Source organism: Phyllobates terribilis, unplaced genomic scaffold, assembly GCF_046119375.1.
Source record: "Phyllobates terribilis strain yellow unplaced genomic scaffold, ASM4611937v1 Scaffold_186__1_contigs__length_3700242, whole genome shotgun sequence".
NCBI classification, from domain to species: Eukaryota; Metazoa; Chordata; class Amphibia; order Anura; family Dendrobatidae; genus Phyllobates; species Phyllobates terribilis.
Window position 1 is genome coordinate 909,317 of NW_027362946.1, and position 24,735 is coordinate 934,051.

At 43.9% G+C, this 24,735-nt stretch overlaps 3 protein-coding genes and 1 pseudogene across 3 annotated transcripts in view; all 4 read right to left on the reverse strand.

Annotated features, from left to right (window-relative positions):
• Positions 1-1,581: 1,581 nt before the first annotated feature.
• On the reverse strand, positions 1,582-5,938 carry LOC141212783 (uncharacterized). Its single transcript, XM_073665090.1, has 3 exons — positions 5,924-5,938; positions 5,532-5,622; positions 1,582-3,442 (listed from the first exon to the last, which is right to left on the reverse strand). The coding sequence occupies exons 1-3, from the start codon at positions 5,936-5,938 to the stop codon at positions 2,595-2,597; spliced, it is 954 nt and encodes a 317-aa protein (XP_073521191.1). The 3' UTR covers positions 1,582-2,594.
• Positions 5,939-5,971: 33 nt separating this feature from the next.
• On the reverse strand, positions 5,972-7,734 carry LOC141212784 (gastrula zinc finger protein XlCGF66.1-like). The gene is made up of 5 exons (XM_073665091.1): positions 7,698-7,734; positions 6,935-7,083; positions 6,503-6,657; positions 6,194-6,373; positions 5,972-6,112 (listed from the first exon to the last, which is right to left on the reverse strand). The coding sequence occupies exons 3-5, from the start codon at positions 6,578-6,580 to the stop codon at positions 5,972-5,974; spliced, it is 399 nt and encodes a 132-aa protein (XP_073521192.1). The 5' UTR covers positions 6,581-6,657; positions 6,935-7,083; positions 7,698-7,734.
• Positions 7,735-15,143: 7,409 nt separating this feature from the next.
• Positions 15,144-24,735, reverse strand: part of LOC141212805 (uncharacterized) — a 62,864-nt pseudogene continuing 53,272 nt past the window's right edge.
• LOC141212804 (gastrula zinc finger protein XlCGF66.1-like) overlaps positions 21,695-24,735 on the reverse strand; it is a 28,782-nt gene continuing 25,741 nt past the window's right edge. The window contains exons 2-6 of the mRNA XM_073665110.1: positions 22,684-22,832; positions 22,375-22,554; positions 22,168-22,291; positions 21,931-22,084; positions 21,695-21,789 (exon numbers count right to left, since the gene is read on the reverse strand). Of these exons, the coding sequence (XP_073521211.1) occupies positions 21,963-22,084; positions 22,168-22,291; positions 22,375-22,554; positions 22,684-22,761 (504 nt within the window). The 5' untranslated portion in view covers positions 22,762-22,832 and the 3' untranslated portion in view covers positions 21,695-21,789; positions 21,931-21,962. The remainder of the gene's footprint in view (positions 21,790-21,930; positions 22,085-22,167; positions 22,292-22,374; positions 22,555-22,683; positions 22,833-24,735) is intronic.

Sequence of the window (24,735 nt, forward strand, 5' to 3'; positions counted from 1 at the left end):
CGTCCTTCTACCCAGAGACTGTCCCTGTCACTTGCCGTGACTACCTGCCCGTCTTCCCTGGGAGCCACCCGCTTCCTTACAAGGACCGCCCCCTTGTATAGTTGCTCAGAGGTTCCGCCTCCCAGACCCGTTGCACATAGATCGAAATGCAATGATTGGACTGGCCGGCAGCTCTCCCGACACGAGCGTGACAACTTCATGTATTCCTATAGAGCTGTCACACTTGAGTAGGGAGAGTCGCCGTTAAACATTGCACTCCGATATACGTCCGATTAATATGGCTGTCAGACTGCGTCCTTAGTCCCATATTTAAAAAACAGAAAGACATTGTTCCCATCTCCTTACAGCTCCATGATGCAACGTCTTCCTCCTCTCATTGTCAGTATAGAGAAGCCTCATCTCCAGCCTTCTATCTCCGGCGTTAACACGCCGTTTGAACCCATTTTCTGCAACACTCACGGCTTGTTCTACCGACTCCGGCACGTGTCTATCACCTCTAGTTGCAGTTGTGACTTCTTCAAAGGACCCCTGGAAGCAGCACGCGTATATCTTCATTTGGACTACCATTTTCTCTTAGACAGGTAGGAATCACTCTTTTGGTATTTTGAGTGGTTTGCAGCGCATCTCTTTTCTTTTTAGCATGCACAAAGTTATCTTCACATGAGTATGATCAGGTCACTTACCAAGGGACCCGACACGTGTTTCACCACAGACGAAGCTGTGGTGAAACATGTGTCGGGTCCTTTGGTGGGTGAGCTGATCATTCTCATGTGAAGATAACTGTATGTGCATGCTATATGAAATCCCTTATATTACTTAGCAATTGAAAGACACTTAGTAGGAACATTCAATATCCCATCTTCCTTTTATTCATACAACATCTTGAACCTCAACAAACAAAATCTGTATATCACCGAAGGTAGATGCAGCATTAGAAGTATGGGGTGTACTCACTAACAAAATAAGTTCTATGCTAACTGCGCTCTATAAAAGCGCCTATAGAAACTTTAGAGCAATAAAATCCAGATTTTGAACTTAAAAATTGGTAACTTTTGGGTATTACATCAATTGGAGATTTGTATAAAAAGGAGGAATCAACCTCCTTCTCTTCATGTACAATTAAATATAATCTACCATATAAAGACTACTGTACAGTGGCATGCAAAAGTTTGTGCACCCTGGTCAAAATGACTGTTATTCTAATCTCTTAAAGGGCTAAAGTTAAAGATGACACATTTCCTGTGTGTTTTAGGCAAAAATATATATACTGTATATAGTCTTTTTTTTTTCAATTTAACAATTACAAAAATGAAAATGGGTTGATGCAAAAGTTTGGGCACCCTTGAAAATTTGTGTGCTCAGATAACTTTGACCAAGGTTTCAGACCTTAATTAGACTGTCAGGGTTATAGCTTGTTCACTATCGTCATTAGGAAAGGCCAGGAGACGCAAATTTCGCAGCTTTATAAAAATCCAGCCTTTTCTAACCTTGTGCTAAAAAACAGCAGCCATGGGTACTTCTAAGCACCTGCCTAGTACACCAAAAGTAAAAATGGTGGAGGCGCACAAAGCAGGAGGCTTTAAGAAGATAGCATAGTGTTTTCAAGTTGCCCTTTCCTCAGTTAAGAAATGACAGTTAACAGGAACAGTGGAGGTCAAGATAAAGTCTGGAAGACCAAGCAAAATTACAGTAAGAACTACTAGTAGTATTGCTAGAGAGGCAAATCAGAACCTCTGATTGACTGCAAAAGATCTTCAGAAAGATTTAGCAGACTCAGGAGTTGTGGTTCATTGTTCTACTGTTCAGAGACACATGCACAAATATCACCTTCATGGAAGTTTCATCAGAAGAAAACCTGTTCTGCATCCTCACCATAAAATTCAACATCAGAAGTATGCAAAAGAACATATAAAACAAGCCTGATGCATTTTGGAAACAAGTCCTGAGGAACGATGAGGTTAAAATAGAACTCAAAATCCACAATAGACTACCCCTAAAAAGGCGCAAGATAAAGGTTTCACAACTGCCCTGATATGAACACCACTGAACATATGTGGCTAGACCTCACAATCGCAGTGCATGCAAGACGACCCAGGAATCTCACAGAACTGGAAGAATTTTCCAAGGAAAAATGGATGAAAATCCCTCAAACAAGAATTGAAAGACTCTTGGCTGGCTACTAGGTAGTAACCATGCACAGTGCCCAAACTTTTGCATGGACCCATTTTACTTTTTGTAATTTTTAAAAAGTAAAAGATGACATCACTGTCCCCAACTTCGGACAAATCAAACATTAAGAGGGAATCGGAGAGCAGTCAAACCCCTGGCTTCCTGTTGATGTCCAATACGTCCAAGGTGGGGACAGTGAAGCTGGCGCTGATTGGGCGCAGGGCTCGTGTGATGAAACAACCTTACGAACCCCGGGAACACGAATACCGACACCGCCACAACGGAGCTGGCAAGGAAGGTGAGTATGAGTGTTTTTATGTTAACGAGGTCAAACATGAGGAATGACAAGAGATTGTCCTAGTAGTGGGCAACCCCTTTAAAAAGTTTTTGTACATTTTTATGTTAAAACATATCCAACATTCTGATCATGAAAAAGCCTTCTCCCCTGTGTGACTTCTCCGATGTTTATTAACAGTTGATTTCCGTGTAAACCATTTCCCACATTGAGAACATGAAAATGGCTTCTCCCCTGTGTGAATTCTCTGGTGTTTAACAAAATCTGAGTTATTTCTAAAACATTTCCCACATTCTGAACATGAAAAAGGCTTCTCTCCGGTGTGGGTTCTCTGGTGCCTAACCAAAGCTGATTTATCGTTAAAACATTTCCCACATTCTGAACATGAAAAAGGCTTCTCCCCTGTGTGAATTCTCTGGTGTTTAACAAGATTTGATTTATGGTTAAAACATTTTCCACATTCTGAACATGAAAAAGGTTTCTCCCCTGTGTGGGTTCTCTGGTGGCAATTAAGATTTGATTTTTGGTTAAACCATTTCCCACATTCTGAACATGAAAATGGCTTCTCCCCTGTATGGGTTCTCTGGTGTCTTACAAGATCTGATTTCTGGTTATAACATTTCTCACACTTGGAACAAAAAAATCTATTCTCTGCAGTGTGGAATTGTTCAAGTTTAAGAAAGGACTTTTCGAAGGGAAAACTATTTCCATATTCTGAACTTGAAAATGGCTTCTTTGCTTTATGATCAGTTCGTTTTTTAATGCTTATTTTGTGACTTTGATTTTCCTTAGGAGTCGGTAATGAATCAGAAGACAGGACCTGTTTCAAAGGATCAGATAATAGCTCTTTGCTGTGAAGGGATGATGGTAAATCTGGAGTAATGGCATTCACTTCAATTGTATCCTGTGGGATCTCAAGATCATCTGATTTAAAAATTGAAGATGTCAGCTGTCCCTCTGATCTCCTGGTGCAGTCATCTGCCAAGGATAAAAACAATTATTATTTTAGAATAAAATATCGTTGAATTTTATATATTATGACATTTCTACTTAAACTGTCCGTAAAAACGGCAAGTTATGCAAAAATATGGAATTATTCACTAAGACACTGAGAGATCACAGTTTAATAGAAAACCACATATAATGAACCAGTAAAGCGTGGCGTTCAACTATTTGTTCATTCTGCTTCCCAAATATGGAATAAAAAGCCACCAATGTTATGTAAGCTAAAATAATACCAATAAAACTTCTACTCATCTCATAAAAAACAAGTCCCCACTCAAGTCATTCATCTGTCGGTGGAAAAACAGGTTTCCACATTATTAGTGGCTCAAAGGCTCTTGTAAAGCAACATGGCTTCCATAAACCAATCCAGCAATATCCGCTCTCCCAAAGTCAGATCTCACCCTCACTTCTGAGCCTTGTGTGTGCCCAAACCACATTTAGCATCCACGTATTTGGCATTACTATAGTGAGAAGAACCCACTTAATTTACGGTGTGTGTCTCCTGGAACACGATCTGGGCACTAAGTGTTACATAGTTACATAGTTTATAAGGCCAAAAAAAGACAAGCGTCCATCCAGTTCAGCCTATTTCTTGTGCACTGCAGCTATTCCGCAGTTGATCCAGGGGAAGGCAAAAAGGCCAATTTACATCATTGAGGAAAAATTCACTTCCTGACTCCAATCTGGCAGTCAGATTAAATCCCTGGATAAATTAACTATCCCTAAGCATAAGATGTAATTTTATTGTTCTCAAGAAAGGCAAGAAAATGTTGGGTAATAAAATGGCAAATGTACAAGATTCATTCTCCAACATCCACTACGTGCTAATTTCCGGAAAGTGCATGTGGAGTCAAAATAGTCACTACTCCTATAGATTAATTCACTGAGGGTTATAGTTTCCAAAATGGAGTCACTTTATGGGGATTTCAACTGTTCTGGTTTTCTGCCATTTTGTCATATTAGGGATTCTGCAAATGGTGTGTCCTATCTTCTCTGGGATCTGCTCCCATGAAGTCTGCTTCTGTCACCCGACGCCTTATTCATTTTGCAGGTGTCGCTGGTAATGGAGGAGAAGTCAGAACCAGAAGTTCTGGGCGACGCAGGCTCTATCCAGCCACTAAGAATAGGGCGTAAGATAACACTAAGAAAATGGAGTAGATAGCGCCAAGCCTGTTCGTGGTGGCCATCTTTTGAGCTGCCAGGTGACCATGAACAGTGCCTCCAATACATTGTGTCTGCCAACTATTCCAGCAAGATCTGCATTCATATAGCTAAATGGCGCACCTTCCCTTCTTAACCTGCCATGTGCCCAGACAGTAGTGTACAACTGTATATAGGGTACTGTCAGATTCAAGAGAAGTTGGAAAATAATTTGTAAGGTCCATTTGTTTCCTATTATCCTTTGTGAAGAATTCCAAAGTTATCACCATATAAAGTGACAAACGTCAGATTCGAAAAATGAGGCCTGATTAGAAACACAAAACTGTCTGTGGGAAGGGGATAAATCTGAGTATTTTGGACACAAAATACTGTAGTCAAAAACTGTGAGTATAGACAATAACAAATCATAAAAGTTAAGTTTGGTCATAAAGACTGGACCTGGTCTTGTAGGGACCATATGAGCACATTCAGCAGCACAGAAGGGAGAAAAGGTAGATTCATCTAATACGATATCAGGATTCTAGGAAACCAATAGATCATTACCCTCCGCTTTCTCTTACAGGCTCATCATAATATTTTTCTTCAAGTGATTTTTTAACTTGTCAGCAAATTATACGTATGTTGTCATTTGGCCTTGTAGTTCACAAACCTGGGCAGGTAACGGTCAGCATCTTCTAATCCCAGGGGGAGGTGGATCCTCCAGGTTGTAAGTTCTACAGGAAAGGTCTTTCAATGCCCAAAGTTATTTGAACAGTTTTGGATGGAGGAGAATGTTGTGGTCTAGAGGCAAAATGGTGATCACACGATTGTGATACAGCCGGACTACACAACCGATAAAGGAGCCACAGCCGGTGACTGAGAAGAATTTGTGACTTCTCAGCATTTAGTGGTTACTACTCACCTGGGTAGTCATATGTAGGAATCTCCTCTTTACACCGCTCATCACCCCTCACATATGTCTCTGTAGTATTAATATGGGTCAGATCTTCACCCTGAAACAAACATTGTAAAAGTCACAGACAGATGGAGAAGTCCCATCTATGATCAGCTCTAATCTTGCCATCTCCACCGTTCTCATTAAACAAGTATAAAACACATAATACTGGTGGATAAAACAAGACTGAGCACAAGACCTTCACAGCTGTCTACACATCATAGGGGAGATCTCATGACACCTTCTCTCCATCTACCTGATGATCCTGAGGAACATTGGGGTCTTCTTGTTTACAGTCCTGTAGAAGAAGAGGACGGGGTGTTGTCCTCTTACTGGATAGATCTGGAGGAAACACATACAGGGACTGAATTCATTCTTTACATACAGATAATATAGGCCGTGTGTATTTAGTCCTGTCTATTACCTAGAGATGTGAGGGGCTGGGGAACCTCCATCATGACGTCCTTGTACAGATCTTTGTGTCCTTCTAAATACTCCCACTCCTCCATGGAGAAATAGACAGTGACATCCTGACATCTTATAGGAACCTGACACATACAATGATAGTCATCCCCCCGATCCCTCCATAGCGTTACTGTATAATGTCCCAGTATTCCCAGCAGTGTCACCTCTCCAGTCAGCAGCTCAATCATCTTGTAGGTGAGTTCTAGGATCTTTTGGTCATTGATGTCATCATGTATCAGGGGGTGAGGTGGAGGCCCTGTGATTGGGCTCAGGGGTCTTCCCCATCCCTCAGACACAGGGTCCTGACAGCGCTCACTAGAGGTCTTCTTCACAACTGTGTAACCCTGGTTATGGAGAGACACATTAATAAATCTCACTCCAGACATTTCCAGAGTCCTCACCTCTCCAGTTCTGTCCATCTGTTATTCCCATAGATAAGAATGATGTAATGTGACGTCATCAGAATCTCTCACCTCTCCAGTAAGCTGGAAGAGGATCTCTAGGGTGAGGTGGAATATCCTCTCCGCCATCTTGTCTCTTTCCATATCCATCCCTAATGGGATGGATGATTCAGAAAAATTCTGTTATATAGAAGATCTCCACTGAGAGGATCCGATATTGTAGAGACCTGAATAGGAAGATGATGAGCCGATGTAACATCATAAAGATCCTGTGTAATAATACAATTACTGAAGACCATGGGGGAAAACATATCAGGAGATAGAACGTGTAGTTGTTGTATTCTCTAGTCTTGTATGGATGGAACACCAGTTGAATTGCTGACTATGACATCTCCTTCATGCACTTTTCTGTGTTTGTTATGCCAGAACTGTTGGAGGATTATTAAAGGTGATAGTTTTCCCACCAATTAGAGGGGACACCTGTGGATATCGGTGTTTTTGTACCTGCTAGAGTTCTGGTGATTTACTAGTTAAAGTGCTCTTGTGGCAAAGTGGACGTTGGACAAACATCACGATCAATTACAATCAGACTGAAGGAACATCGTCCTCTATTCGGCTCTATGATTCTAGGATGAAATCCACTGCGGCCGCTGCTAAAAAAAATTGAAAAAGAGCAGAAGTTTGGTGAGACCACCGTGGCCAGACATTTCTCGGAGATAAAAGTTCTGATGTGCGATGGTCGGTGTTAGAAGAGGTTCTATAAGACAGTGTTCCCCAACTCCAGTCCTCAAGGCCCACCAACAGGTCATGTTTTCAGGATTTCCTTAGTATTGCTCAGGTGATGTAATTATCACCAGTGAAATCCTGAAAACATGACCTGTTGGTGGGCCTTGAGGACTGGAGTTGGGGAACACTGCTGTAAGACCCAATACGACCGGCCAATCACAGTAATGCCAGTATCCAACATGGCTACCGGATTACTGTGTATGGCGCGCAATCCCCGCATATTTATTGGCTGTGTAACAGCAGCAATTATTGTGCTGGACGGAACTAGGAGAGGAATAATGGCGCTGTGTGAGGACTTCTCTGGGCTTCTGTCCTTCATCCTGCAGTCGTCTGAATGGATCTAATGTGGACGGGAACCAGCTATGCCGCATTCTGTCCACAGCTGTTACCTCACTGTTCACACCACACAGAGACCCCAAAAGAGTCTCCGTGCTGAAGGGGTTAATGCCCCCTGCGCCCAGTAATGGGGGTCTCCACATACCTCCACCTGCTGAGCTGCCACCACATATATGGCTGCTCTGTGTGCACAGGAGCTGTGATGAGGTCACAGGAGGGGAGGAGTCAGGGGTCACATGATCAGGGGCCTCAGTGGATGCAGGACTCTGCTGTGCTGGTTGTCATGGTGCTGGATGAGCTGAAGTTTATGTGTGGGGTCAGGAGGGGTTTACAGTGTGGATGTAGCAGAGCCGTGTGTGTACGAGGTGTACGGAGCGGAGCCGTGTGTGTACGAGGTGTACGGAGCAGAGCCGCGTGTGTACGAGGTGTATGGAGCAGAGCCGCGTGTGTACGAGGTGTACGAAGCAGAGCCGCATGTGTACGAGGTGTACGGAGCGGAGCCGCGCGTGTACGAGGTGTACGGAGCGGAGCCGCGCGTGTACGAGGTGTACGGAGCAGAGCCGCGCGTGTACGAGGTGTACGGAGCAGAGCCGCGCGTGTACGAGGTGTACGGAGCAGAGCCGCGCGTGTACGAGGTGTACGGAGCAGAGCCGCGCGTGTACGAGGTGTACGGAGCAGAGCCGCGCGTGTACGAGGTGTACGGAGCAGAGCCGTGTGTGTACGAGGTGTACGGAGCAGAGCCGCGTGTGTACGAGGTGTACGGAGCGGAGCCGGAGGTGTACGGAGCGGAGCCGCATGTGTACGAGGTGTACGGAGCGGAGCCGCGCGTGTACGAGGTGTACGGAGCGGAGCCGCGCGTGTACAAGGGGTACGGAGCGGAGCCATGCGTGTACAAGGGGTACGGAGCGGAGCCGCGCGTTTACGAGGCGTACGGAGCAGAGCCGCGCGTGTACGAGGCGTACGGAGCGGAGCCGTGTGTACGAGGTGTACGGAGCAGAGCCGCATGTGTACGAGGTGTACGGAGCCGAGCCGCGTGTGTTCGAGGTGTACGGAGCGGAGCCGCGTGTGTACGAGGTGTACGGAGCGGAGCCGCGCGTGTACGAGGTGTACGGAGCGGAGCCGCGCGTGTACGAGGCGTACGGAGCGGAGCCGCGCGTGTACGAGGCGTACGGAGCAGAGCCGCGCGTGTACGAGGCGTACGGAGCGGAGCCGCGCGTGTACGGAGTGGAGCCGTGTGTGTGTACGAGGTGTACGGAGCGGAGCCGCGTGTGTACGAGGTGTACGGAACGGAGCCGTGTGTGTGTACGAGGTGTACAGAGCGGAGCCGCGTGTGTACGAGGTGTACGGAGCGGAGCCGCGTGTATACGAGGCGTGAGGAGCGGAGCCGCGTGTGTACGAGGCGTACGGAACGGAGCCAAGTGTGTGTACGAGACGTACGGAACGGAGTCGAGTGTGTGTACGAGGGGTACGGAGCGGAGCCGCGTGTGTGTACGAGGCGTACGGAGCGGAGCCGCGTGTGTACGAGGCGTACAGAGCAGAGCCGCGTGTGTACGAGGCGTACGGAGCAGAGCCGCGTGTGTACGAGGCGTACGGAGCAGAGCCGCGTGTGTACGGGGTGTACGGAGCGGAGCCGTGTGTGTGTACGGAGCGGAGCCGCGCGTGTACGAGGTGTGCGGAGCCGCGCGTGTACAAGGTGTACGGAGCGGAGCCGCAGGTGTACGGAGCGGAGCTGCGTGTGTACGAGGCGTACGGAGCGGAGCCGCGCGTGTACGAGGCGTGAGGAGCGGAGCCGCGCGTGTACGAGGCGTGAGGGGTGGAGCTGCGAGTGTACGAGGCGTGAGGAGCGGAGCCGCGCGTGTACGAGGCGTGAGGAGCGGAGCCGCGCGTGTACGAGGCGTATGGAGCGGATCCACGCGTGTACGAGGCTTACGGAGCAGAGCCTCGTGTGTACGGAGCGGAGCCGCGTGTGTACGAGGTGTACGGAGCGGAGCCGCGTGTGTACGAGGCGTACGGAACGGAGCCGAGTGTGTGTACGAGGCGTACGGAGGGGAGCCGCGTGTGTGTACGAGGCGTACGGAGGGGAGCCGCGTGTGTGTACGAGGCGTACGGAGCGGAGCCGCGTGTGTACGAGGCGTACGGAGCAGAGCCGCGTGTGTACGAGGCGTACGGAGCAGAGCCGCGTGTGTACGAGGTGTACGGAGCAGAGCTGCGTGTGTACGAGGTGTACGGAGCGGAGCCGCGCGTGTACGAGGCGTGAGGGGCGGAGCTGTTTGTGTACGAGGCGTGAGGAGCGGAGCCGCGCGTGTACGAGGCGTGAGGAGCGGAGCCGCGCGTGTACGAGGTGTATGGAGCGGATCCACGCGTGTACGAGGCTTACGGAGCAGAGCCTCGTGTGTACGGAGCGGAGCCGCGTGTGTACGAGGTGTACGGAGCGGATCCGCGTGTGTACGAGGTGTACGGAGTGGAGCCATGTGTGTACGAGGTGTACGGAGCCGTGTGTGTACGAGGTGTATGGAGCGGAGCCGCATGTGTACGAGGTGTACGGAGCGGAGCCGCGCGTGTACGAGGTGTACGGAGCGGAGCCGCGCGTGTACAAGGTGTACGGAGCGGAGCCATGTGTGTACATGGTGTACGGAGATGAGCCGTGTGTGTACGTAGCAGAGTCGTGTGTGTACGGAGCAGAGTAGTGTGTGTACGGAGCAGAGCCGCAAGTGTACGAGGCGTACGGAGCGGAGCCATGTGTGTACGAGGTGTACGGAGATGAGCCGTGTGTGTACATAGCAGAGTTGTTTGTGTACGGAGTGGAGCCGTGTGTGTACGTATTGGAGCCGTGTGTGTACGTTTCGGAGCCGTGTGTGTACGAGGTGTACGTAGCGGAGCCGTGTGTGTACGAGGTGTACGGAAATGAGCCGTGTGTGTACGGAGCGGAGCTGTGTGTGTACGGAGCATTGTCGTGTTCGTACAGAGCAGAGCCGTGTGTGTACAGAGCGGATCCATGTGTATAGAGCCGTGTGTATGGAGCAGTATGTGTACAGAGGGGAGCCGTGTGTGTACGGAGCCATGTGTGTATGGAGTCGTGTGTGTATGAGGCATACGGAGCAGAGCTGTGTGTGTACGGAGCGGAGCTGTGTGTGTACAGAGCCGTGTGTACGCTGTATACAGCTGTATACCCCCAGGTTCGGTTGCAGACCCCGCGGCTCTTTATCAGACTGTAGAAGAACTGACTCTGGACACTCGGTAAAACTGCGCTCGGACGTCTCTTGTTTCTCACACAGATATTGATAACATAAGATGGAGTCAGACGAACCCTCCTACAAAACCTGATAACAAAGTCATTACTACAGGACTGGATGAGAAAGGGATTTATTCTACAAGAAACGCTGGGGCCACAAATGAGAGAATCCGGGCCCCGTGGCTGGATACTCCGGACCCCCGGCGTGTTAGGACCAGACGGGGTCTTTGTCCCTGGAGCTTCTCTGCTCGGTATAATGAGACTCTGATCTTGTTCTTATAAAGAGGGTTGGAGTAGAATAGAAGCTGCCTGAATATGAGGACCTTGTCTGATCTCTATGTCCTTGTGTACAGGGCTATGGAGATAGCGCTATTCTCTGTATAATAGATGGGATGTCGCTGGAGCCCTAATATTCCTGTACAGGGGTCTCTGTAGAGATAATCTTACCCCAGCATTATGGATTGGGAGAAGGGAAAAAGGGATTGAGGACATTTTATTGTAATTTACCTTTAAAAATAAAACTGTAATTAAAAATAACTGATTAAAAACAGTGGTTTGTTTTTCCACCATGTTGTCTGGAGGAGGTAAAGAGCCGAGGCTGAAGAAGTTTTATCTACAGAAGTCTACAAAAGAGGGAGGATGGCAACTCCGAATGTCCTTGTCTATTTTGGGATTAGGAGTTAGGAAAAGGGGCAGGAGGACATTTTGGGATTTGTTTTGGGGGGTAGGGGCAAGAGATGCAACATTTGTCCATAAAGTGTAAGTATTAGTAATGAGCGAGCATGCCTGCCATTGCTTGATACTTGATCGAGCATCGCAGTGCCCGGGTATGTTTACTACTCGATCAAGTATAAAACCCATTAACGCGATGCGGCAGGCAAATCACAGTAATTCCAATAGCCAAAATGGCTACGTCATTACCGTGTATGGCAGGCAATCCCCGCGTGTTTTTTGGCGGTCTAACAGCTGCGAAACATGCGGGAGGGGGACTTAAGCACCCACGATATTCGATTGAGAACCTGAGCACCCTGATGCTCGATCAAGTATTGAGCAATGGCAAGCATGCTCGCTTATCACTAGTAAATATATGAATACAGTTAGGTCCAGAAATATTTGACCAAATCTTCGTGATTTCAGCTCTGCAGGCCACTAATGTAGATTTAAAATGAAACAACTGAGATGCAATTGAAGTGGAGACTTTCAGGTTGAATTAAAAAGGATTGAACAAAAATATCCTGTGAATCGTTTAGGAATTGCAACCATTTTTCTGCAAATCCTCCTCATTTCAGGGGCTCAAAAGTAAATGGACAAATTAACTTAGCCATCAAATGTTCATGTTGAATACTTTGTAGAGTATCCATTGCAGCAATTACTGCCTGAAGTCTGGAAGCCGTGGACATCACCAAATGCGCTGGCGTCACTATCCCCGCTTTCTGTCGAATTGAACATGAAGAAGTGTGGGCTGCAGCTGATCTTTGACTTCCTCTTTGTGTTCAATTCGTACAAAGGCGGGGACAGTGAAGCCAGCTATGATTGGGGGCCTGGCTCACGTGTCACAACAACCGCATGGGAGCCCAGGGATTGCGACTGCCAACACCACTGGAATGGCGCCAGCATGAGAGGTGAGTAGAAGCTTTTTCATTTTATCTGGGCCAAGCATGGGGTATGACAAGGAGTTGTCCAAGTAGTAGACAACTTCTATAAACCTATGAAATGCAGCTCAATTGGGTTGAGATCTGGTGATTGACGACCATTGCAGAATATTCCACCTCTTTGCTTTCACGCTATTTTTTGGGTCATTGTTTATCGGTACTGTGCAGCACCATCCAATCAACCTTACTGCATTTGGTTGAATCTGAGCAGAAAGTATCGCCGTGTACACACAGAATTCATCCAGCTGCTTCTGTCTTCAATCACATCATCAATAAACACTAGTGATCTCACACCATTGGAAGCCATGCATGCTTGCACCATCACACGGCCTCCACCATGTGTTACAGAGGATGTGCCGTGAATTGGATCATGAGCCGTTCCAAGCCTCCTCCATACCTTCTTCTTCCCATCATTCTGGTACATGTTGATCTTCGATTCATTTCTCCAAAGAATGCTTTTCCAGAACTGTACTGACTTCTTTAGATGTTATTTGGCAAAGTCTGGTCCTTGTATTTTTAAGTCTGATTAACAGTTTGCACCTTGTGGTGAACTCTCTGTATTTGCTTATTTACTCTCATGAAGTCTTTTCTTTTATGGTGGACCAAGACACTGAAACACCTTCTTCCAGAAAGTGTTATTCACTTAGGTTGATATTGTGGAGGGGTTTTCTTTACCATGTAAAGGATTCTGCAGTCATCCACTACTGTTTTCTTCAGTGGACGTCAACACCTTTTTAGTTCCAAAGCACACCAGTGCATTTTTATTCGCAGAATGTACCGTACTGTTGATTTGGCCACTCCTAACATTTCTGCTCTTTGGTGGATTTGATCTTTTCACTTCCATTGAGAGCTCCTTTCTGTGTTATGGGTTCATAGCAACAGCTTCCAAATACAAAAGCCACACCTGGAATCAGCCCCAGACCTTTTACCTTTTTAATTGATAATAGATTCATGAGGGAAGAGCCCAAAAAGCCAATGAAAGAGCCTTTGAGATCATTGTCTAATTACTTTTGATCCCTTGAAAAAGATGCAGCTCCATATTAAAGAGCTGGAATTCCTAAACCCATACTCAAATTAGGATGTAAATACCCTCAAGTTAAAGCTGAGAGTTGGCACTTTATTAAGACCAGATTGATTTTATTTTTGTATCTTGAATATGTTTCGGTAAACAGTGAAAATGCCCAAACTTGTGTCAGTGTCCAAATATTTTCTGGACCTAACTATCTAAAGGTGCTATTGAAGTGAAATTCTCACCAGATGTTGGTAACAACCCATCCAATCCACGCAGGCAAAGAAATTAAACCAAAGTTGGCCATAAATTAAAATATGTATTATAATGAGAAATGACACAGGGAAAAAGTATTTAACTTGCTTACTGAAGTTTATTTAATACTTTGTACAAACGCCTTTGTTGTTGATGTCAGCGTCAAGATTCCTCCAGTATGGAGAAACTAATCGCATTGCTCAGTAGCGATTTTGGCCCATTTGTCTACACTAATACTCTTAAAATCCTGAAGGTCCTGTGGGTTATCTTCATCATCTTGGTAGATGGCAGCAGATTTTTATCAAGAATGTCTCAGTACATTTGTCCATTCATCCTTCCTTCAATTATATGAAGTTTGCCAGTGCTATATGCTGAAAAACAGCCCCACACCATGATGTTCCCACCTCCAAACTTTGGTTTTGTGTTTTTGGGTGATATGCAGTGCCTTTTGGTGTCCAAACATGGTGTATATTATGGCATCCAAAGAGTTCAATTTTGGTCTAATCTGACCAGATTATGTTGTTGAGCAAACTTTAAACATGGTTGGATATGTTTTTGTTCAGCAATGGTTGTTGAGTGCATTACTTATAGTTTTCTTTGACACAATTGAACCTGCTTTGCAGTCTAGCTAGATCAAATGCAGAAGTTCTTCTGATTTACTAAGGAGGTACATAACATTTATAGCAAATCTCTTGGAGTATTTCCAAGGGTGCATCATCTTTAATATAATTGTTTAGCCACAATTATTGCCTTATATGATCAGAGGCAGAATATACAGTAAGTTCCTTAAAAGTCACATAGCATAGGTGTGGTGCAGGAAGCCAGCGCCATTTTGAATATCTTCATATAATATTGATATCTTTAACAATTCCAGTTCTTTCTGTTGCTCTCCTCAGATAATTCTTGGCTCTTTGACAATTTTTTGGATAATTCTTTTCACTCCTCTGCCTGAAACCTGGTTGTGGCTGGTTTATGGTGAAATGATGTTCTTTCAAATACTGGATTATTGCCGCAACAGTACTGTACGGTACCGTACTTTAGTAGTTCAGAAATTCTTCTGTAACCAATGCCACCAATATGTTTTGCAACAATAAGGATGCAAAAGTCTTGAGACAGCTCACTGGTTTTACTCATCATTAGATATTTCTTGTATGGCATTCTGGTGAGAATTTCATGTCAATAGCACCTTTAGAAATATACTTACATAGAAATTTGGTGAAGTGTTCAATACTTATTTCACCCGCTTTATAACAATGTGAAATATTGACTGTACATTGAAGATTGCTTTTTGGATTAAAGATAGTAGCAACTTCATATATTTTTAATTCTAATATACTATATTTTTCAGACTATAATACACACCTAATCATAAGACGCATCCAAGGTGTGAAGACCCAGGGTCTTCCGTGAGCAGAACACTACTCAGACAACACAGGGTAATGATAAACAGTGTGGCAATAATTTATTGAACCACCAGCAATCACATATAGAACAGTCCCAGCAAATTCACGAGATAGTGCAAAGTACAGATTCTCACCCTTCCACTGGCCCGCCGGATATAGAGCCATGTGATATGTGGCCAGGTGACCTGATGTTCCACCTGGATTCTTCAAATAGTCTCTGAGAGTTCAGCAATGGAGCAGTTCTGTATTTTTACAGCCAGGGCTGTGGTCCCTTAGGCTGTCATCTTGTGATGTCACACAGAACAGACACAGAGACCCCCTTTTAATAGTCCACATTTGTCCTTTCAAGCCATCATTCATAGGTCAAGGGTCGTGATATTAATTCACAATGCTCAACTATCCACAGCTCATCCCCCATAGTGTTGGCTGGCAAACACCCTGCAATGGTATTTAACTTATCTAGCAAACATCCATTGTTCCAAGGCCCTGTATTGTAAAAGTGGCAGACAATACTTTGTAAGAGTTGATACGAGTTGAGAATAGCAGCCATTCATCAATTACCACCTCAAGAGATCAGTATTCAGGGTTATACAAACAATTGTCAGTGTTGAGCAACCAAAGAAGAACACAGGTTTAAAAGTCAACACAACAATAAGGGGGTATGGTTCCTGGCCATGAAATGTATGTCTGGCATAATTAAAAAGCTGTGTCATCATACAAGGTTTAAACAGCAGGAAGAAGGAAAACATTTTTTTCTACTAATTAAATATTTCTCGATGGTGTAAAGTGGAGGAGTGTGTAACGACTCAGCGCCACTGGAAATTCTGGCCACTTGAATATTGCAATTTATTGTTAGTGTTCAGCATCCCTTTTTGCAGCATTCTGCTGTTTTGATCCTTATATTTTAATGATAGTCTAATAAAATATGCTTTTATATTAATGGATCGCTTCTGTGCTCAGACTAATTATTATGGGAGGGTATTATTCCACAGGGCTCATGTCTCATTGTTTGAGCATTTAATCAGTTTACGTAGTTGGTATAGCAGGGGATCTCTTGTAAATCAACATCTAGCTGGCTTTAGTACAATATGCAATTAGTGCAATTAGCATAGTAACAAACATTGTTTCACCCTGAATCACTGTCCTTGAATAGCCAAAGAAACACACATACAGTCACAAGTCAACACAAACACAATAGTGTATTTCTCTTGGCTTAACAAATCTAGATGTCTGGCTGATTAAGATTAGAAGTTGTTTCATCAAAATCAGGAAGGACAAGGTCTCATTGTTCTCCTCTGTCACAGAAAGCTACCTCCAGTCTATAAGATGCACTCACTTATTATCAAGATTTTTTTCTTGCTAAAAGTGTGTCTTATAGTCGAAAAACAAAAAGTTTTAAAGTAAATTCCCTTTCTCATTTGATTATACAACTGTCTGTTATATGTTTTTGTACAATCTGTCAATAACATATATAGTTTCTCCACCGTCTGAGTTATTTTTGATGGTCAACAAAATACGATTTTCCAGTAATTCATTTTTCACACTTAAGGTATAATAATGGATTCCCTCTGTGTGGGATTTTTGATCTTTAACAGGGTTGTCCAGTACTTGGACAACCCCTTCTCATTCCTCAAGTTTGGTCCTGTTAAAATAAAAACAATTATACAAACCTCCCATGCCTGTGCAGTTTCAGTCGTGTAAGCACTTCTGTTTCCGAGGCTCATGTGATGTTGCTACGTCATGTGAGCCCTGCAGCCAATCAGCACTGGCGTCATTGTCCCCACATTCGGACACATCGAACAAAAAGAGCAAGCAAGAAAGCAGCAGCAGCCCTGGCTTCCTGTTAATGTTCAATACGTCCGAAGGCGGGGACAGTGAAGCCGGTGCTGATTAATCGCAGGGATTGTGTGATGTAATAACTTCACTTGAGTCCTGGGAACACGAGTGCAGACACCCCTGGAACAGCACCGGCATGGAAGATGAGTATGAGTGTTTTTCTTTTTACGAGGCCACACATGAGGAATGACAAGGGTTTGCCCTAATAGTGAACAACCCCTTTAAGAAAATACAATTTTCAGTTAAAACATTTCCATCATTCTGAACATGAAAAAGGCTTCTCCCCCGTGTGAATTCTCTAATGTTTATTTAGAAATGACTTCAGTGTAAAACATATCCCACATTAAGAACATGAAAAAAGCTTCTTCCCTGTGTGAATTCTTTGATGACTAAGAAAAGAAGATTTCTTCACAAAACATTTCCCACATTCTGAACATGAGAATGGCTTCTCCCTTGTGTGGGTTCTCTGGTGCCTAAGAAGGTGTGAGCTCTGGTTAAAACATTTCCCACATTCTGAACAGGAAAAAGGCTTCTCCCCTGTGTGGGTTCTCTGGTGGATATCAAGATACGCTTTCCGGTTAAAACATTTCCCACATTCTGAACAGGAAAAAGGCTTCTCTCCTGTGTGGGTTCTCTGGTGGCAAACAAAATGCCCTTTAATGTTAAAACATTTTCCACATTGTGAACAGGAAAAAGGCTTCTTCCCTGTGTGGGTTCTCTGGTGGTCAACAAAAGTGGATTTCTGGATAAAGCATTTCCCACAGTCTGAACAGAAATAAGGCTTTTCCCCTGTGTGAATTTTCTGGTGCCTAACGAAAGTTAATTTGTGTTTAAAACATTTCCCACATTCTGAACATGAAAAAGGCTTTGCCACTGTGTGAGTTCTCTGGTGCTTAACAAAAGCTGATTTATAGTTAAAACATTTCCTACATTTTGAACATGAAAAAGGTTTTTCCCCTGTGTGAGTTCTCTGGTGGTCAACCAAAGCTGATTTCTGGTTAAAACATTTCCCACATTCTGAACAGGAAAAAGGCTTCTCCCCTGTGTGAGTTCTCTGGTGCATAACCAAAGCTGATTTGTCTTTAAAACATTTCCCACATTCTGAACATGAAAAAGGCTTCTTCCCTGTGTGAGTTGTTTGGTGCCTAACCAAATTTGATTTCTGGTAAAAGCGGTTTCCACATTCTGAACATGAAAAAGGCTTTTCCCCTGTGTGAATTCTTTGGTGGTCAACCAAAGCTGATTTCTGGTTAAAACATTTCCCACATTCTGAACAGGAAAAAGGCTTCTCCCCTGTGTGAGTTCTCTGATGCATAACCAAAGTTGATTTGTGTTTAAAACATTTCTCACATTCTGAACATGAAAAAGGCTTCTCCCCTGTATGAGTTCTTTGGTGCCTAACCAAACTTGATTTCTGGTAAAAGCGGTTGCCACATTGTGAACAGTAAAAAGGCTTCTCCCCTGTGTGAGTTCTCTGGTGGCAAACCAAATCTGATTTCTGGTTAAAACATTTCCCACATTCTGAACATGAAAAACGCTTCTCCTCTGTGTGAGTTCTTTGGTGCCTAACCAAATTTGATTTCTGGTAAAAGCGGTTTCCACATTCTGAACATGAAAAAGGCTTCTCCCTTTTCTTCGCTGTGTGAATATTTTGATGTTTAAGAAAATTTTTTTCAAGTGGAAAACAGTTTCCATATTCTGAACGTGAAAATGGCTTATTTGCTTTAGGAGCAATTAGTTTTTTTAAGCTTATTTTGTGACTTTGATTTTCCTTAGTATTCGGCAATGAATCAGAAGACAGGACATGTTTCAAAGGATCAGATGACAGATCTTTGCTGTGAAGGGATGATGGTATATTTGGAGTAATGGTATTCACTTCAATTGTATCCTGTGGGATCTCAAGCCCATCTAATTTAAAAACTGAAGAAGTCAGCTGTCCCTCTGATCTCCTGGTACAGACATCTGCCAAGAATAAAACCAATTATTATTTTAGAATAAAATATCCTCAAGTTTTATATTTTTTTAACATTTCTACTTACACTGTCCGTAGAAATGGCAAATTATGTAAAACTATTAAATTATTCACCAAGACAATGACAGTTCACAGTCTAATAGAAAACCTCATAGCATGAACCAGTAGAGCGTGGTGTCCAACTGTTTGTTCATTCTGCCTCCAAAATATAAAATAAAAAGCCACCAATGTTATGTAGGTGAAAATAATACCAATAAAAACGCCTACTCATTTCACAAAAAAAAAATCCCCACTCAGGTTCATGATCTGTCAATGGAAAAACAGAGGTTTATACATTATTAGTGGCTCAAAGGCTCTAGAAAAGCAACATGGCTTCAATAAACCAGTCCAGCAATATCCACTCTCCCAAAGTCAAATCTCCCCTTCACTTCTGAGCATTGCAGGGTGCTGAAGCCACATTTAGCATCCATGTATTCGGCATTACTATAGTGAGACGAACCCATTTAATTTATGGTGTGTGTCTCCTGGAGCACAATCTGGGCACTATGTGTTGGGTAATGAAATGGCATATTAGCAATTTTCACGCTCCAACATTCACTGTGTGCTAATTTCTGGAAAGTGGGTGTGAAGTCAAAATAGTCACTACTCCTATAGATTAATTCACTGAGGGTTATAATCTCCAAAATGAAGTCACTTTATGGAGATTTCTACTGCTCTAGTTTTCTGCCATTTTGTTATTTTAGGGGCTTCTGCAAATGGTGTGTCCCATCTCCTCTGGTATCTGCTCCTGTCACCATGAGCCACCTTATTCATTCTGCAGGTGGTGCTGGTGATGGAGGGGACATCGGAACTAGGGTTGAGCGAGTATATTCTGTCCGAGTATGCTCGGGCCGAGCTCCGAGTAGTTACAGCTGCTCGGTGATATGGTTGAATCGCTCCCGCGTGCATGATTTGCAACTGTTTAACAGCTTTATTACATGTGAGGAATGTGTAAGAAATAGACATTCCTCACATGTAATAAAACTGTCAAACAGTCACAAATCATGCACACGGGAGCGATTCAACCATATCACCGAGCAGCTATAAATACTCGGAGCTCGGCCCGAGCATACTCGGCGAAAGGGTTAATTGAACATACTCGCTCAACACTAATCGGAACCAGAAGCTCTGGGCGGTGCAGGCTCTGTCCAGCCACTAAGATTAGGGTGCCTGGGATCAGTAGTACCATCCAGTCTAGCAGTATAGGTGTGTGTGCTGTCCAGCTGGAGTAATCTGCTCCCTGCTTCAGCCAATTGGAGAGCACCACACCCTACTAAAGCTGGAAGCATATTTCCGGAAGCTGCCAGATCCAGCCTTGTTCTCCTCTGGGTCAGTCCTCTGTGCTCAGCTCTCGGCTTGTGTATCAGTTTCCTGTTGTGACCCCGGCCTGCTTACTGACTACTCTTGTGTCTTCTGATTTAGTATTTTCTCTGCCCTCCTGGTTCTGACCCAGCTAACAGACTATTCTTCTTTCCATCTCACACCACACAACAGCAGATAGCACCGTGGTCCAAGCCAAGGGGTCTCTCTGTAAGTCCAGATCCATGTAGAGGGGTTAAAGGATGATGGGCAAAACTGTGACTATAGACAATAATACATCTACTAAAATGATCAAACTCAACAGTCTTCTTAAGGAATAAAATGAGTAACTAGTGGTGAAATCTCTCTGGGATAATTAGAGTATGGGGCTCGGTGGCTCTTGGCAATCTAAACTATCGTAAGGAACAATATTTTCTGTCAGATGAGTTTCAAGAAGAAATATTAGACATTCAAAGAGAACTTTTTATAATAGTGCAGAGCTGAGGTGTCTTAAATATAGACCACGAGCATTCATAAGAGGTAATGGAGATCTTTTTTGAAAGACTACCAGGGAGTTACAGACTCACATAAGTAAGGCCGGCTGATCCCACCACAATGAAACGATCATACAGAATGAATGTGTAAAAAAGATATAGAATAAAAAAACATGTTACATCCCCAACAACAACGTATGTATGAGGGGAGAGCTCCAACATTAAACCAGAGTTGCACTCATTTATTTTGGACCATTGGAGCTACTAGGAGTCCTGACAAGAAGAGTACAGAAAGTATTAGTGCCCCCATTTCAGGAGAGATTGTGCAGTAATCTGACTTCCTTAGGATTAAAAACATAATGTAATTTATGACGTGGAGTGAATCCATGAAACCAGGGTTCGAGCCATGCCAACACAAATTGACACTTGTCCCTCACTGCACATTTAATGTTGTCGATCATAAAAGTGAAGTTTGGCCAGAAAGACTGGACCTGGTCTTGTAGGGACCATATGAGCACATTCAGCAGCACAGAAGGGGGGAAGGTAGATTCAACCAATAAGATATCAGGGTTCTAGGAAGCCAACAGCATCATTACCCTCTGCTTTCTCTAACAGGCCCATCATAATATTTTTCTTCAAGTGATTTTCTAACTTGTCAACACATTTTATGTACACTGTCATTTGGCTTTGTAGTTTACAGATTTGGGAAAGTAAGAATCAGTATCTTCTAATCCCAGGGGGTAGGTGGATCTTCCAGGTTGTAAGTTCTATAGAAAAGGGCTTTCAATACCCAAAGTCATTTGAACAGTTTTTGGTGGAGGAGAATGTTGTGGTCTAGAGGCAAAATGGTGATTACACGATTGTGATACGGCCGGACTACACCACTGATAAAGCAGCCACAGCCGGTGTCTGAGAAGAATCTGTGACTTCTCTGCATTTAGTGATTACTACTCACCTGGGTAGTCATATGTAGGATTCTCCTCTTTACACCGCTCATCACCCCTCACATATGTCTCTGTAGTATTAGTATGGGTCAGATCTTCACCCTGAAATAAATATTGTAAAAGTCACAGACAGATGGAGAGGTCACATCTATGATCAGCTCTAATCCTGCCATCTCCACCGTTCTCATTACACAAGTAAAAAACATATAATACTGGTGGATAAAACAAGACTGAACACAAGACCTTCACAGCCGTCTACACATCTTGGGGAGATCTCAAGACATCTTCTCTCCATCTACCTGATGATCCTCAGAAAAGTTGGGATTTTCTTGTTTACAGTCCTGTGGAAGAAGAGGATGGGGACATCTCTCTGGTGTTGTCCTCTTACTGGATAGATCTGGAGGAAACACATACAGGGACTGAATTCATTCTTTACATACAGATAATTATAGGCCGTGTGTATTTAGTCCTGTCTATTACCTGGTGATGTGAGGGGCTGGGGAACCTCCATCATGAAGTCCTTGTACAGATCTTTGTGTCTTTCTAAATACTCCCACTCCTCCATGGAGAAATAGACGGAAACATCCTGACACCTTATAGGAACCTGACACATACAATGATACAGTCATCGCCCCTATCCCTTCATAATGTTACCCTATAATGTCCCAGCATTCCCAGCAGTGTCACCTCTCCAGTCAGCAGCTCAATCATCTTGTAGGTGAGTTCTAGGATCTTCTGGTCATTGATGTCCTCATGTATCAGGGGGTGAAATGGAGGTCCTGTGATTGGGCTCAGGGGTCTTCCCCATCCCTCAGACACTGGGTCCTGACAGCGCTCACTAGAGGTCTTCTTCACTACTGTGTAATCCTGGTTATGGAGAGACACATTAATAAATCTCACTACAGACATTTCCAGAGTTCTCACCTCTCCAGTTCTGACCATCTGTTATTCCCATAGATAAGAATGATGTAATGTGACGTCATCAGAATATCTCACCTCTCCAGTAAGCCGGAAGAGGATCTCTAGGGTGAGGTGTAATATTTTATCAGCCATCTTTTCTGTGTCCATATCCATCTTTAATGGGTAAATCAGGAAAATTCTCTTATATAGAAGATCTTCACTGAGGGATCTGATATTGTAGAGACCTGAATGAGAAGAAGATGAGCTAATGTAACATCATAAAAATCCCATGTAATAATAAAATTACTGGAAATAAGAGAAAAACATGAGTAGATTTATTATTTTACAGTATTTAATTTTTTCTTTACATCTAATAATAAAACCTATATATGTTAGGCCACAGATAACAAGCAGTTTTTTCCTCGGAGCCTTCAGCTGAATACATTTCTCAAAGACTCAACTTCCATAATGCTATTTCTCGTTTCATTTACCGATACTGGAATCAACATGAACAATACTGCAGGAGATATTCATTACACGTGTCATGAGAAATAACTACTAAATGATGAATCTACTACAGCTCTAGAAACATATTTGGCCAGAGTTTGCCACTGACTACATCTCCACCGGCCGTCTATATGAATGTTTCCCGTCTTCCCCGGACTGTCATCTTCTATCATGTTAGATCTCATGTCTGATTCACACACAGAAGTTTGAGGCTTTTATAAAAGCTTTTTTATTTGCACAAATATCGCGGACAGAAATTATTTGATACCAAAGTCTCCATGTACAGTGTTTTATGGGGTTTATTTATGGCCTTAGGCTTTCCTATATTACAAGAAAAACACCAGAAAAAAGCAGAAATTAAAATGTTTCAAAAGAAAATTGGCACCAACAAATCTTGTAATAAAAAAACATGAAAAAGCATTAGATACATCTTATTTTTTTAAATGTTAAAAAAAAAAAAAAAAACCTGTTTTGGGCATCAGAACATAGATGTACACCTCAGGCACGGCACAGGTACGGTTGCAACAAAAAAAACTGGCAGCTTAACCACTTGTTGCTGTCAAAAGCAAATCTCAGAATGTTTGACAGAGTTTGGCCCAATACCCCTCCTTCCCCAAGTACTCGATAGCATGGGGATGCCCAATTACTACGATACTTAAATGCCTGATAATGGTGTCTGGGCCAGCAATATACGAAAATCTATTAGGCCGGGCCAGAGACAGCGTCCAATAAGTTACATTTTAATGTCCCCATTAGACTAAAGTGGCATGAAAGCACTGATTTCGGGGGGTTTGGTAGACTATATAATGTGTTTGGGGGCTTGCCGACAGATGATGTCAGGCAAAGAAGAATCTGGCATCCTAAATTTCAGAAGCTAATCCGTTTGTTCTTCCTGTAGATAATTCTCCGCTAGAGGAGTCTGGAGGTGACTCTCTCATACAGACCACAGGAAAGCTGGAACATTTGTGTGTATGGGGGAGTTGGGAGAGATAGCCGTCTGCCAAATGACCGATCAGACAACACTTATCTCATGTGTATGGGGCCATTAGCATTACACTGATAGGCAGTGATAATACACGGCAGTACAGTCGTAAAGTGCATCAACAGCACCAGCAGCACTACCATCAACAACAGTCGCCATAACAGTAGACAACAGCAGCAGCAGATGATTTACTCACAGAGGCGGTTCGTGGCACGTCAATGGCTTTGATTCCAATGTCAGCTGATGATTTCTCTGTCCCGAAGGCGGTGAGGAGAGCCTTGCAGCAAATTTCATCGGGTGGTGACATAGATGCCTTTTTAACCGTTTTTGAAAGGGTCGCCTATAGTTAGAAATTCCTGCCAGAGCAGTAAGTGGAAGTCCTGGCGTCAAACTTAGCGGGGGAGTCACAAAAGGCCTACTATGATTTAACCTTACAGGATGCCAAAGAATATGAAAAATTGAAAATGGAAATTTTGGCGCACTTGTGAGTGGCAATGTCTGTCAGGGCACGACTGGTTCACCGCTAGGCATATCACCATGAAAAACCCCCTTGCTCCCAAATGTTTGATCTACCTCACCCAAAAGTGGTTACAGCCAGAGTCCGCTACACCAGCACAGATGGTGGAGCGAGTTGTAATGGACCGGTTCGTGCACTCCCT